This window comes from Salvelinus alpinus, chromosome 9 (assembly GCF_045679555.1).
Source record: "Salvelinus alpinus chromosome 9, SLU_Salpinus.1, whole genome shotgun sequence".
Classification (NCBI taxonomy): domain Eukaryota; kingdom Metazoa; phylum Chordata; class Actinopteri; order Salmoniformes; family Salmonidae; genus Salvelinus; species Salvelinus alpinus.
In genome coordinates, this window is record NC_092094.1 from 8,252,073 (window position 1) to 8,266,107 (window position 14,035).

At 40.2% G+C, this 14,035-nt stretch overlaps 1 protein-coding gene across 1 annotated transcript in view; it reads left to right on the forward strand.

The window, feature by feature from the left end:
- Positions 1-14,035, forward strand: part of LOC139584235 (pleckstrin homology domain-containing family A member 5-like) — a gene marked incomplete in the record, with an annotated part of 263,991 nt that overhangs the window by 183,253 nt on the left and 66,703 nt on the right. Inside the window, 3 exon segments of the mRNA XM_071415848.1 lie at positions 4,443-4,558; positions 7,534-7,879; positions 9,678-9,892. Coding sequence (XP_071271949.1) covers positions 4,443-4,558; positions 7,534-7,879; positions 9,678-9,892 — 677 coding nt within the window.

Below are 14,035 nucleotides of genomic sequence, written 5' to 3' on the forward strand. Positions count from 1 at the left end.
CCGTTGCTGCACAGCTATTTTCAGGTCTCTCCAGAGATGTTCGATCGGGTTCAAGTCCAGGTTCTGGCTGGGCCACGCAAGGACATTCAGAGACTTGTCCCGAAGCCACTCCTGCGTTGTCTTTGAGGAATTCTGGAGCTCTGTCAGAGTGACTATCGGGTTCTTGGTCTGACCCTGACCAAGGCCCTTCTCCAACGACTGCTCAGTTTGGCCGGGCGGCCAGCTCTAGGAAGATTATTGATGGTTCCAAACTTCTTCCATTTAAGAAGGATGGACGACACTGGGTTCTTGGGAACCTTCAATGCTGCAGAAATGTTTTGGTACCCTACCCCAGATCTGTGCCTCGACACAATCCTGTCTCGGAGTTCTACTGAAAATTATTTCGACCTCATGGCTTGGTTTTTTCATGGCTTGCACTGTCAACTGTGGGACCTTATATAGACAGGTGTGTGCCTTTCCAAATCACGTCCAATCAATTGAATTTGCCATATGTGGACTCTAATCAAGTTGTAGAAACATCTCAATGATGATCAATGGAATCAGGATGCACCTGAGCTCAATTTCAGGTCTCATAGCAAAGGGTCTGAATACTTATGTAAATAAGGTATTTCTATTTTTGTGTTTTTATAGATTTGCACAAAAAATCGAAATCTATTTTCACTTTGTCATTATGGGGTATTGTGTGTAGATTGATGATGATTTTTATTTATTTAATCAATTTTAGACTAATGCTGTAACCTAACAAAACGTGAAAAAAGTAAAGGGGTCTGAATACTTTTCGAATGCACTGTATTTCTGGAAACTTTCAGAGTTTACCAGTGAGCTGCCAGTATTTTGGTATCTTTCAAGGATTTTATGTACTCTAATACAAAACCATTTAGTGTCCCTTTTGGGTACTTCAGATTATCACAAGTATCTGTAATTATCTCTGGCCTTATCACATGTAAAATATATGAAATAGTTAAATAAGATGATTTAATAAATAAATAGAATGACAAATCTATAAAACATTATCGTAAATATAAACCATCAACTTAGTGAATACCGTTGGTGTTTTAATGTCACTGTTTAATCATGAATATCCTTTCTATTTGTTTTACACGTTTTATTTATTATGTTTTTTATTATGTATATTAAATATATGTATTTGTTGTCAATGTTTATTTATTATGTTTTTTATTATGTATATTAAATATATGTATTTGTTGTCAATGTTTCGCCGTCAAGACTTGTGGCGGTTGTGACGAGCTGCAGAGTTAATAATTTTTTTTAAATGCCATTGTTGATTACGTGCTTATTTCATTAATTTGTCTATTTTCTCTTGAACCATATGGTCTATCCACTAGAAACTCAAGGACAATAAAACATGAATACTATATATTAATAAAACATTTTTTAAGTTATTCAAGTATAAATTACCAAAGTTACGATAGATTGCCATCGATTTTCTGTTAATTACCCAAAAATTACTGAAGATTCCGGTTGCAACCTTCGTCTGGGTCAAAGAGAGGAAGAATAAGGCTTGTTTTTTGGCATGTACCGCTACTGCTTTAAGCATTGTTAGTAAGCAGCAGAAGCTACAGCATAACGTTTCGCTCCAATAGCCTCTCGAGTCCTGGCGCAACCAGTTGTATTTAATTTAATGGCGTCTCTCTCAGTGCTGTGGCTTTCTCTCTGGTCTGGTTCCTTTACAAAGCCAGAGGGAGGGAGAGACGAGGGTTCGGCTCAGCCCTGCCAAGCAGCACAGCCACACACAGACGCCCAGGAGTCTGCCCGAGCTTGGCCTTTCGAAACCAACCACACAGACTCAAGTTTCCATTTCCTCAGAGAGAGAAGGGGGAGAGCGCGAGATGAGGGAGAGGAGGAAGAAACAGCTCTGCATGACTCCTGTAGTTCTATAATATTTATAGCAGCATTTCACATAACGCAACAGGAAATGTAAATGACGATAACTCGGCTGTATGCCAGTCATGTTAAAAGGGTACAAATTAGATTTTCACAGGTTACAGTTTTTCACACTTGAAAAGGCAAATTCCTTCTTCAATTCACATGTGAGGTGTAAACATGTTATTCTTTTCACATGTGAAAAGATGGTGTTAACATGTGAACTTATACATGTGAACATATAGTGTCTCTTGTGTTTTCACATGTGAATCTGCAATTGACATGTGAGGAGTAAACATGTTATTCTCCTCACATGTTAAAGGGTAGGTTGCATAAACATACAGTGGGGCAAAAAAGTATTTAGTCAGCCACCAATTGTGCAAGTTCTCCCACTTAAAAAGATGAGAGAGGCCTGTAATTTTCATCATAGGTACACTTCAACTATGACAGACAAAATGAGAAAAAAAAATCCAGAAAATTACATTGTAGGATTTTTAATGAATTTATTTGCAAATTATGGTGGAAAATAAGTATTTGGTCAATAACAAAAGTTTATCTCAATACTTTGTTATATACCCTTTGTTGGCAATGTAACCACATGTAACATATCGATTTGCATTAGAATATGCATCAAAAGTCTCAGTGCAAAGTTACACCTTTATTTTTACTATTATTATCATTATAAAAATACAAAAAATACCAGACAAACCGGTCCCACTTCAAAGCTAGCTTCTAATTTTTTGGGCCACAATTGAGTCGTAACCCCATCCTTGTGGCTATTACTGCACTAGCTACGAATGACGGAAAAGTACTACAACACTCACTTGCTCGACTACCAAACACACAGGAAAAGAGGAGATGCAGTTTTATATGGTTGTATGGTTTCTTCTAAGTGGATGTACATAGTGGCTCGCCAGCGCCAACACTTGGTTTGGAATGTAATTACATGCTAGCATGGCTAATAGCTAATGCTAGCCAGCTGGAACTAGCACCGGTTCTCATATTACGTTGAGAAATAGTGCATTCTGGGTAGTTCCGAAGATATATGGAAATAACTTAATAAATATGTAAAAAACGCTAAAACATAACAAACCAGATGGTGACAACTAAGTTACTACCGGTAAGTCTTTGTGACCACATTGTTGTTGTTACATTGGTGAGTAAAAACTCTTGCTTCCTTCCCTTTTAAACTCTCCATATTCCTGTCTCTTGTGGCGAACATGGCAGTTTCAACAAGTCCCGTATTCCTCACTGACTGTTGTTACAAATTCATTTATGGATGGCAAAGGAATGACTGCCTTTTGTTTGTCAGGCTCTGGTAAACAGGATATTGGGGAAAAAAGATTACTCATTCAATGTGTTCTTGTCTGTCTCTCTCTGCTGTCTTCGCACACTAACAATGCCTTGGTTTTGTCTATTGTGAGCGGATCTTGAGTGAGGAGAATCGGCCGCCAGTTTACCAGTCCAAGTGTTGCATGGTAAGTCCTGAGTCCCGATTCCATATTAGGTATGCACATCTTATGAGTCATGGGTTTAGATAGCCTACACGGGTGAGGGTGGTGTGGATATCCACAGTCCACTGATTCTCACGTTCTTCACCTGCTGTCAGACATCATTTTCTCTCCCAAAATATACATCTGCTCAAGCAGGGAGGAAATAAACTAGTCGCTGATGCTGTCAAAACGAATGACCAGTGCTCCATAAGAAGTACATGAAGACGTGTGTGTGTGTGTGTGTGTGTGTGTGTGTGTGTGTGTGTGTGTGTGTGTGTGTGTGTGTGTCTTAAAGTAATGATGAACTGTTGTTTCTCTTTGCTTATTTAAGCTGTTCTTGCCATAATATGGACTTGGTCTTTTACCAAATAGGGCTATCTTCTGTATACCCCACCTACCTTGTCACAACACAACTGATTAGCTCAAATGCATTAAGAAGGAAATAAATTCCACAAATTAACTTTGTAGGCCGTCACTGTAAATAATAATTTTTTCTTAACTGACTTGCCTAGTTAAATAAAGGTTAACTAAAATAAAAAATAAAAAACAAGGCACATCTGTTAATTGAAATGCATTCCAGGTGACTACCTCATGAAGCTGGTTGAGAGAATGCCAAGAGTGTGCAAAGCTGTCAAGACAAAGGGTGGCTACTTTGAAGAATCTCAAATATAAATAATATTTTGATTTGTTTAACACTTTTTTGGTTACTACATGATTCCATATGTGTTATTTCATAGTTTTGATGTCTTCACTATTATTCTACAATGTAGAAAATAGTTTAAAATAAAGAAAAACCCTTGAACGAGTAGGTGTGTCCAAACTGTTGACTGGTACTGTATGTCACAACCTTCCTTTATAGTGAGGGTGCTATTGTAAAGAAAGTTTGAAAGGAGAGGGAATTGCCACCCCAGTCCAAACGGACTGATCTGACTACAATGTTGGCTTTCGAATCTCGATGATGTCAGGGTATAAGAGACCACATCCCAGTTGAGTCAACTAACCGGCTGTGTTCCCTCTCTTCCTCTTCCAGGTAACCCTCTCTTCTCTTGGACTCTGATCTGGCAGGCGACACATCCCAACATGCGGACCTACTACTTCTGCACAGACGCAGCCAAAGACATGGAGTCTTGGATGAAGGTGATGACAGATGCTGCCCTGGTGCACTCTGAGCCTATCAGGAGGTTTGTATTCAATCAATCAATCAATCAATCAAACAGACGCTTTGTTTTTCCATTCACTCAAGATGTCTGTAGTAGCAAAACAGAGACATTATTTCCCATTCATGTGAGCTGTGATGCTCATATTGTCTTTTAAAGGCAATTTAGCTCCTGAAGTGGGAGGAATAAATTAATTCGATTTCATGCGAGTGTTTGAACGATGGTAACCTCCTCAATAGAAATATGAAGGAGCTGTTCTGTTCACCGTTTCACTTCTCTTTTCTCGTGTGTTGTGTGAGCTCTGTTAACGGCGCTCCTCGTGTTGTTTAGGAAACAGTCTCATCGACCTCAGCATAGTCCTGTCCTATAGAGGGCTACAGAAACACTTGCGCTTCGCTGTTACATAACCTGGCAGTTGTCAAAGCCTTAATATGGGGAGGATAACTCTCGTGTGTGTGTTGTTGTTGTGTGTCCTGGATGCACGATGCAGGTGTAGCATGAAGGATACATTAGCTACAGTACATGCTGTACTGTGTGTGAACATGTGCGTGTGCGTGTGTGTGTGTGTGTGTGTGTGTGTGTGTGTGTGTGTGTGTGTGTGCGATAGATGCGTCATGTTGGGGAGGGGGAATTAGAGCGAAATAAGTCACCTGGCAACCTGCCTTCGCTACACGGGTGAGCAGCGTCTGTGTGTGTGTGTCTGTGTGTGTCTGTGTGTGTGTGTGTCTACATGATGAACAGAGAGGAGGACTAAACAGTGTGTTTTCTAATTAATCTGGTTAGCTAAATGAACAGGTGACTCTGGAACAACGCTGCTGGCAAAAGGCTCTCTGGTCTTTTACTGTTTACTACAAGAGAAAGAAATCTCCTTTTAATACCAGTACTCATCTCATTTACATATAAATACTCGTCTCATTTGCACACGAATACTCATCTCATTTAAATACAAATACTCATCTCATTTACATATGAATAATAATCTAATTTGAATATGAATACTCATTCCATTTGCTGATGAACACTCATCTCATTTAAAAACACATACTCATCTCATTTACATATGCATACTTGTCTCATGTATACACAAATACTCAGCTCATTTATATACAAATGCTCAGTTCATTTACATACAAATACTCATCTCATTTACATACCCATACTCAGCTCATTTAAATACACATACTCATCTCATTTAAATACTCATCTCATTTACATACAAATACTAATCTCATTTAAATATAAATACTCATCTCATTTAAATACTCATCTCATTTAAATACAAATACTCATCCTATTTCATACTCCCTGTACCCTTTCCCTTGTCTTTCTTTATTAAAACCTGATGGGTAGTTGGATACAGTCTTACAACCCCCAGAAGACAGCAAAACAACATTCTCATGGAGCCCCACAGCTAAATATACTCCTGATCAGCCAGTCAGTGGTGTGAAATGCAGCAAAAACATGCCTGATGAGGTTATGCAGACACGGTTTTCATAGGGCCCCATATGACTTTTATAGAGTTGGAGCAGAGTCAGACAGTCAGACAGACAGAGGGCTGTGAAAGACATTATGTGTGACTACTGCCATTTAACGCCAACGGCCTGTGGGTGGAAACTGGAAAGGCTGTCAAGCAGTGTCAGATTGGTCTCTCTTTCCTTCTTCTCTATCTCACTCTCTCTCTTTGTCTCGGTCTCTCTCTATCTCACTCTCTCTCTTTGTCTCGGTCTTTCTCTATCTCACTCTCTCTCGATCTCGATGGGTTGTCTTAGTTGATTTGACCTTGAGCTCATTCAAGGCCAAGGACCAATGATATCCATTACGGCACCTACCTGTTGAGCAGATATGGTGTCTGTGTGTGTGTGTGTGTGTGACCCCAGAGAGATCAGTGAGGGGTTGCCAGCAGGTCTGAGCGGTACCTTCAGGGATTGTCCGTCTGGACTGGAGTCAGATTAGTCAGAGCCAATAGTTGATTGGACTTCTCTGGTTTCCCTTGTCTCTAGGCCGGCAGCTGTATCCCAACTAGCCCCTACCGGGATCACTTTCCCTGCAGCTATACTAGTAGAAAAGTAGGACTGAGTGTCAGAGACAGACTGCCTGGTGTGCCAGATGGGTGTGGTTTGCACTTTTGTGACTATTCTCTTGGTCTATTAAGCCAGGCAAGCTCAATCCAGCCTTGATAAAGTACTGGTATTGTAAAATACTGTATTATTTGTTTGAGAGCTGCTGCCGCCATACTATATTATTATTACAGCAGTGTCTGCTGGGTCACGTTCTATATGGTGTATTCTGACTGGGAAAATGAAAGGATTTAATCTGGTATCTGGTATCTGGTATATCCTCATCTGGTATCTGGTATATCCTCATCTGGTATCTGGTATATCCTCATCTGGTATCTGGTATATCCTCATCTGGTATCTGGTATATCCTCATCTGGTATCTGGTATATCCTCATCTGGTATCTGGTATATCCTCATCTGGTATCTGGTATATCCTCATCTGGTATCTGGTATATCCTAATCTGGTATTTAATGGTATCTGTGAAAACATTGTGACTAGTTTCCCTGGTGCCTTATATCAGCCTGGTCTGATGTAGTTATTACAACTCTATGTGAAGTGTTGCCCTTTCTCTGTCTCTCTCTCTGTCTCTCTCTCTCTCTCTCTCTCTCTCTCTCTCTCTCTCTCTCTCTCTCTCTCTCTCTCTCTCTCTCTCTCTCTCTCTGTATGCCTCTCTGTCTGTCTCTCTCTGTCTGCCTCGCTCTCTCTCTGTCTGCCTCTCTCCGTCTCTCTCTGTCTCTCTCTCTGTCTCTCTCTCCCTCCCTCTGTCTCTCTCTCCCTCCCTCTGTCTCTCTCTCCCTCTCTATCTCTCTGTCTCTCCTGTCTGATGTCTTAATTGTTTTTAAATGTATCTTGTATCTCTGACTTGGCTCTCCTGTTGTTTTCTTTCATCCTTCCTTCCTCCCCTTGCCTCCTCCTTTTCATCTCTCCCTCCTCCTCTCCAGCAGGTCGCTCAAAGTGGAACAGTGCGGTCCTCAGGATGTCAGTAACCATGTTACCCAGAACCACAGACCGGTTCTAACCCGACCAGAGATCCAGAACAACGAGCGGAACCGGACCGAGGTCGACAGCGAACATCACACCGTCGCCGCCATAACCACGGTAACCGCCGTCACTGCCGCGGAGGAGGAGGACAGGAAACAGCGTGACGCAGAGCGCTACGGGTTTCAGAAGGAAGGGGCGGAGAGGGACCGGCCGCTCACTAAGATCAACAGCATCAAACTAGAACCAGATCAAGCTTCTGCTGTACCTGCTGACATCACACCAGACGGGCCCTACAGAGCCCCACAGGTAAACACAAACAAATATGAGAGCAGAGCACAAGCTCAAAGTCAGCCATACCCTACCTAACAACAGTGTTAAATGAACAGCTAAGCTGTGACTGACCCTGGTATTTACTCTAGGATAGTGATCATGACTGTCCGTTTGTTTCCTTTTATGGTACAATGCCTTCAGGAAGTATTCACACCCTTTGATTTATTCAACAATTTGTTGTGTTACAGCTTGAATTCAAAATGGATTAAATAGCTTTTCTTCTCTCACCTATCTACACACAATACCCCATAATGACATCACAATACCCCATAATGACATCACAATACCCCATAATGACAACACAATACCCCATAATGACATCACAATACCCCATAATGATAGTGAAAACACATTTTTAGAACTTTTTGCTAATTTATTGAAAATTAAATACAGAAATACAGTACCTCATTTACATAAGTATTCACACCCCTAATCAATACATGTTAGAATCATCTTTGACAGTGATTACAGATGTGAGTCTTTCTGGGTAAGTCTCTAACAGCTTTCCACACCTGGATTGTACAATATTTGCACATTATTATTTTTTAAATCTTGAAGCTCCATCAAGTTGGTTGTTGATCATTGCTAGACGGCCATTTTCAAGTCTTGCCATAGATTCTTAAATCAAAACTGTAACTACGCCACTCAGGAACATACAATGTCGTATTGGTAAGCAACTCCAGTGTATATATGGCCTTGTGTTTTAGGTTATTGTCCTGCTGAAAGGTGATTTTATCTTCCAGTTTCTGTTGGATTGCAGACTGAACCAGGTTTTCCGCTAGGATTTTGCCTGTGCTTAGTTCTATTCCATTTATTTTTATCCCCAAAAAACTCCTTAGTCTTTGCCGATGACAAGCATACCCATAACATGATGCAGTCACCACCATGCTTGAAAATATGAAGAGTGGTACTCAGTGATGTGTTGTATTTGCCCCAAACATAACGCTTTGTATTCAGGATATATATAAAGTTAATTTCTTTGCCAAATTTTTTGCAGTTTTTCTTTAGTGCCTTACTGCAAACAGGATGCATGTTTTGGAATATTTTTATTCTGTACAGGCTACCTACTTTACACTGTCAATTAGGATAGTATTGTGGACTAACTACAATGCTGTTGATCCATCCTCAGGTTTATCTTATCACAGCCATTAAACGATGTACCTGTTTTAAAGTCACCATTGGCCGCATGGTGAAATCCCTGAGCGGTTTCCTTCCTCTCTGGCAACTGAGTTAAGAAGGACACTTGTATCTTTGTAATGACTGGGTGTATTGATACACCATCTGAAGTGTAATTAATAATTTTTACCCATCTACCAATAGGTGCCATTCTTTGTGAGTCATGTTAAACACTAATATTGCACACAGAGTGAGTCCATGCAACTTATTATGTGACTTGTTAAGCACATTTTAACTCCTGAACTTATTTAGTCTTGCCATAACAAAGGGGTTGAATACTTATTGACTCAAGACATTTCAGCTTTTCATTTTTTAGTAATTTGTAAAAATGTCAATAAACATAATTCCACTATTGTGTGTCGACCAGTGACACAAAATGTAAATGTAATACATTTTAAGTTCACGCTGTAACACAACACAATGGAAGGTACTGTATACCATATGGTAATATACAGTACATGTATCATTACTAGTGGCGACTTTGTTAATTGTACATTGGCGCTGTAGTCTTCTATTGTAAACACCAGTTATTCCAGAAAAAGACATGTTGTCATTCTGCCATTTGATGACAGTTGAAAATGTCATCGTTTCACTTTAGCTGAACGGTGCTGGAGACCAGAGCCCAGGGGAGATGATGACCAACTCCCAGCCCCATCGGACCCCCTCTATCCAGGGCAGCATGACCCCCACCACCCCCCAGTACCCCCACGGGGAGCCTGAACCCAGGACCCTGACCAGGACCAACTCCATGCAGCAGCTGGAACAGTGGGTCCGCACACAGAGAGTACGCAACCAGGATGATGACACACACAGGTGGGTGTGGATGTGTGAGGATGGGGGGGTGGGTTTTACGTTTTTGGACTTGCCAGATAGTGAAATATTGACTCTTTCCCTAGATGGAACAAAATATTAGAGACAGAAAGATTAGAGACTTTTCTTATCCCATATCCCAGTCCAGTGATGTATTGTATTAGAGTCTGATCTGAGTCCAGTGATGTATTGTATTAGAGTCTGATCTGAGTCCAGTGATGTATTGTATTAGAGTCTGATCTGAGTCCAGTGATGTATTGTATTAGTCTGCTCTGAGTCCAGTGATGTATTGTATTAGCCTGCTCTGAGTCCAGTGATGTATTGTATTAGAGTCTGATCTGAGTCCAGTGATGTATTGTATTAGAGTCTGATCTGAGTCCAGTGATGTATTGTATTAGAGTCTGATCTGAGTCCAGTGATGTATTGTATTAGTCTGCTCTGAGTCCAGTGATGTATTGTATTAGCCTGCTCTGAGTCCAGTGATGTATTGTATTAGAGTCTGATCTGAGTCCAGTGATGTATTGTATTAGAGTCTGATCTGAGTCCAGTGATGTATTGTATTAGTCTGATCTGAGTCCAGTGATGTATTGTATTAGAGTCTGATCTGAGTCCAGTGATGTATTGTATTAGTCTGCTGTGAGTCCAGTGATGTATTGTATTAGTCTGCTCTGAGTCCAGTGATGTATTGTATTAGAGTCTGATCTGAGTCCAGTGATGTATTGTATTAGTCTGATCTGAGTCCAGTGATGTATTGTATTAGTCTGCTCTGAGTCCAGTGATGTATTGTATTAGAGTCTGATCTGAGTCCAGTGATGTATTGTATTAGTCTGCTCTGAGTCCAGTGATGTATTGTATTAGTCTGATCTGAGTCCAGTGATGTATTGTATTAGAGTCTGATCTGAGTCCAGTGATGTATTGTATTAGTCTGCTCTGCGTCCAGTGATGTATTGTATTAGAGTCTGATCTGAGTCCAGTGATGTATTGTATTAGAGTCTGATCTGAGTCCAGTGATGTATTGTATTAGAGTCTGATCTGAGTCCAGTGATGTATTGTATTAGAGGCTGATCTGAGTCCAGTGATGTATTGTATTAGTCTGATCTGAGTCCAGTGATGTATTGTATTAGTCTGCTCTGAGTCCAGTGATGTATTGTATTAGTCTGATCTGAGTCCAGTGATGTATTGTATTAGAGTCTGATCTGAGTCCAGTGATGTATTGTATTAGTCTGATCTGAGTCCAGTGATGTATTGTATTAGTCTGATCTGAGTCCAGTGATGTATTGTATTAGAGTCTGCTCTGAGTCCAGTGATGTATTGTATTAGAGTCTGCTCTGAGTCCAGTGATGTATTGTATTAGTCTGATCTGAGTCCAGTGATGTAGTGTATTAGTCTGATCTGAGTCCAGTGATGTATTGTATTAGTCTGCTCTGAGTCCAGTGATGTATTGTATTAGTCTGATCTGAGTCCAGTGATGTATTGTATTAGAGTCTGATCTGAGTCCAGTGATGTATTGTATTAGAGTCTGATCTGAGTCCAGTGATGTATTGTATTAGTCTGATGTGAGTCCAGTGATGTATTGTATTAGTCTGCTCTGAGTCCAGTGATGTATTGTATTAGAGTCTGATCTGAGTCCAGTGATGTATTGTATTAGAGTCTGATCTGAGTCCAGTGATGTATTGTATTAGAGTCTGATCTGAGTCCAGTGATGTATTGTATTAGTCTGCTCTGAGTCCAGTGATGTATTGTATTAGAGTCTGATCTGAGTCCAGTGATGTATTGTATTAGAGTCTGATCTGAGTCCAGTGATGTATTGTATTAGTCTGCTCTGAGTCCAGTGATGTATTGTATTAGCCTGCTCTGAGTCCAGTGATGTATTGTATTAGAGTCTGCTCTGAGTCCAGTGATGTATTGTATTAGAGTCTGCTCTGAGTCCAGTGATGTATTGTATTAGTCTGATCTGAGTCCAGTGATGTAGTGTATTAGTCTGATCTGAGTCCAGTGATGTATTGTATTAGTCTGCTCTGAGTCCAGTGATGTATTGTATTAGAGTCTGATCTGAGTCCAGTGATGTATTGTATTAGTCTGATCTGAGTCCAGTGATGTATTGTATTAGAGTCTGATCTGAGTCCAGTGATGTATTGTATTAGAGTCTGATCTGAGTCCAGTGATGTATTGTATTAGTCTGCTCTGAGTCCAGTGATGTATTGTATTAGAGTCTGATCTGAGTCCAGTGATGTATTGTATTAGTCTGCTCTGAGTCCAGTGATGTATTGTATTAGAGTCTGATCTGAGTCCAGTGATGTATTGTATTAGTCTGATCTGAGTCCAGTGATGTATTGTATTAGAGTCTGATCTGAGTCCAGTGATGTATTGTATTAGAGTCTGATCTGAGTCCAGTGATGTATTGTATTAGTCTGATGTGAGTCCAGTGATGTATTGTATTAGTCTGCTCTGAGTCCAGTGATGTATTGTATTAGAGTCTGATCTGAGTCCAGTGATGTATTGTATTAGAGTCTGATCTGAGTCCAGTGATGTATTGTATTAGAGTCTGATCTGAGTCCAGTGATGTATTGTATTAGTCTGCTCTGAGTCCAGTGATGTATTGTATTAGAGTCTGATCTGAGTCCAGTGATGTATTGTATTAGAGTCTGATCTGAGTCCAGTGATGTATTGTATTAGTCTGCTCTGAGTCCAGTGATGTATTGTATTAGCCTGCTCTGAGTCCAGTGATGTATTGTATTAGAGTCTGCTCTGAGTCCAGTGATGTATTGTATTAGAGTCTGATCTGAGTCCAGTGATGTATTGTATTAGAGTCTGATCTGAGTCCAGTGATGTATTGTATTAGTCTGATCTGAGTCCAGTGATGTATTGTATTAGAGTCTGATCTGAGTCCAGTGATGTATTGTATTAGTCTGCTGTGAGTCCAGTGATGTATTGTATTAGTCTGCTCTGAGTCCAGTGATGTATTGTATTAGAGTCTGATCTGAGTCCAGTGATGTATTGTATTAGTCTGATCTGAGTCCAGTGATGTATTGTATTAGTCTGCTCTGAGTCCAGTGATGTATTGTATTAGAGTCTGATCTGAGTCCAGTGATGTATTGTATTAGTCTGCTCTGAGTCCAGTGATGTATTGTATTAGTCTGATCTGAGTCCAGTGATGTATTGTATTAGAGTCTGATCTGAGTCCAGTGATGTATTGTATTAGTCTGCTCTGAGTCCAGTGATGTATTGTATTAGAGTCTGATCTGAGTCCAGTGATGTATTGTATTAGAGTCTGATCTGAGTCCAGTGATGTATTGTATTAGAGTCTGATCTGAGTCCAGTGATGTATTGTATTAGTCTGCTCTGAGTCCAGTGATGTATTGTATTAGAGTCTGATCTGAGTCCAGTGATGTATTGTATTAGAGTCTGCTCTGAGTCCAGTGATGTATTGTATTAGTCTGCTCTGAGTCCAGTGATGTATTGTATTAGAGTCTGATCTGAGTCCAGTGATGTATTGTATTAGAGGCTGATCTGAGTCCAGTGATGTATTGTATTAGTCTGATCTGAGTCCAGTGATGTATTGTATTAGTCTGATCTGAGTCCAGTGATGTATTGTATTAGAGTCTGATCTGAGTCCAGTGATGTATTGTATTAGTCTGATCTGAGTCCAGTGATGTATTGTATTAGTCTGATCTGAGTCCAGTGATGTATTGTATTAGAGTCTGCTCTGAGTCCAGTGATGTATTGTATTAGAGTCTGCTCTGAGTCCAGTGATGTATTGTATTAGTCTGATCTGAGTCCAGTGATGTAGTGTATTAGTCTGATCTGAGTCCAGTGATGTATTGTATTAGTCTGCTCTGAGTCCAGTGATGTATTGTATTAGAGTCTGATCTGAGTCCAGTGATGTATTGTATTAGTCTGATCTGAGTCCAGTGATGTATTGTATTAGAGTCTGATCTGAGTCCAGTGATGTATTGTATTAGAGTCTGATCTGAGTCCAGTGATGTATTGTATTAGAGTCTGATCTGAGTCCAGTGATGTATTGTATTAGTCTGCTCTGAGTCCAGTGATGTATTGTATTAGAGTCTGATCTGAGTCCAGTGATGTATTGTATTAGTCTGCTCTGAGTCCAGTGATGTATTGTATTAGAGTCTGATCTGAGTCCAG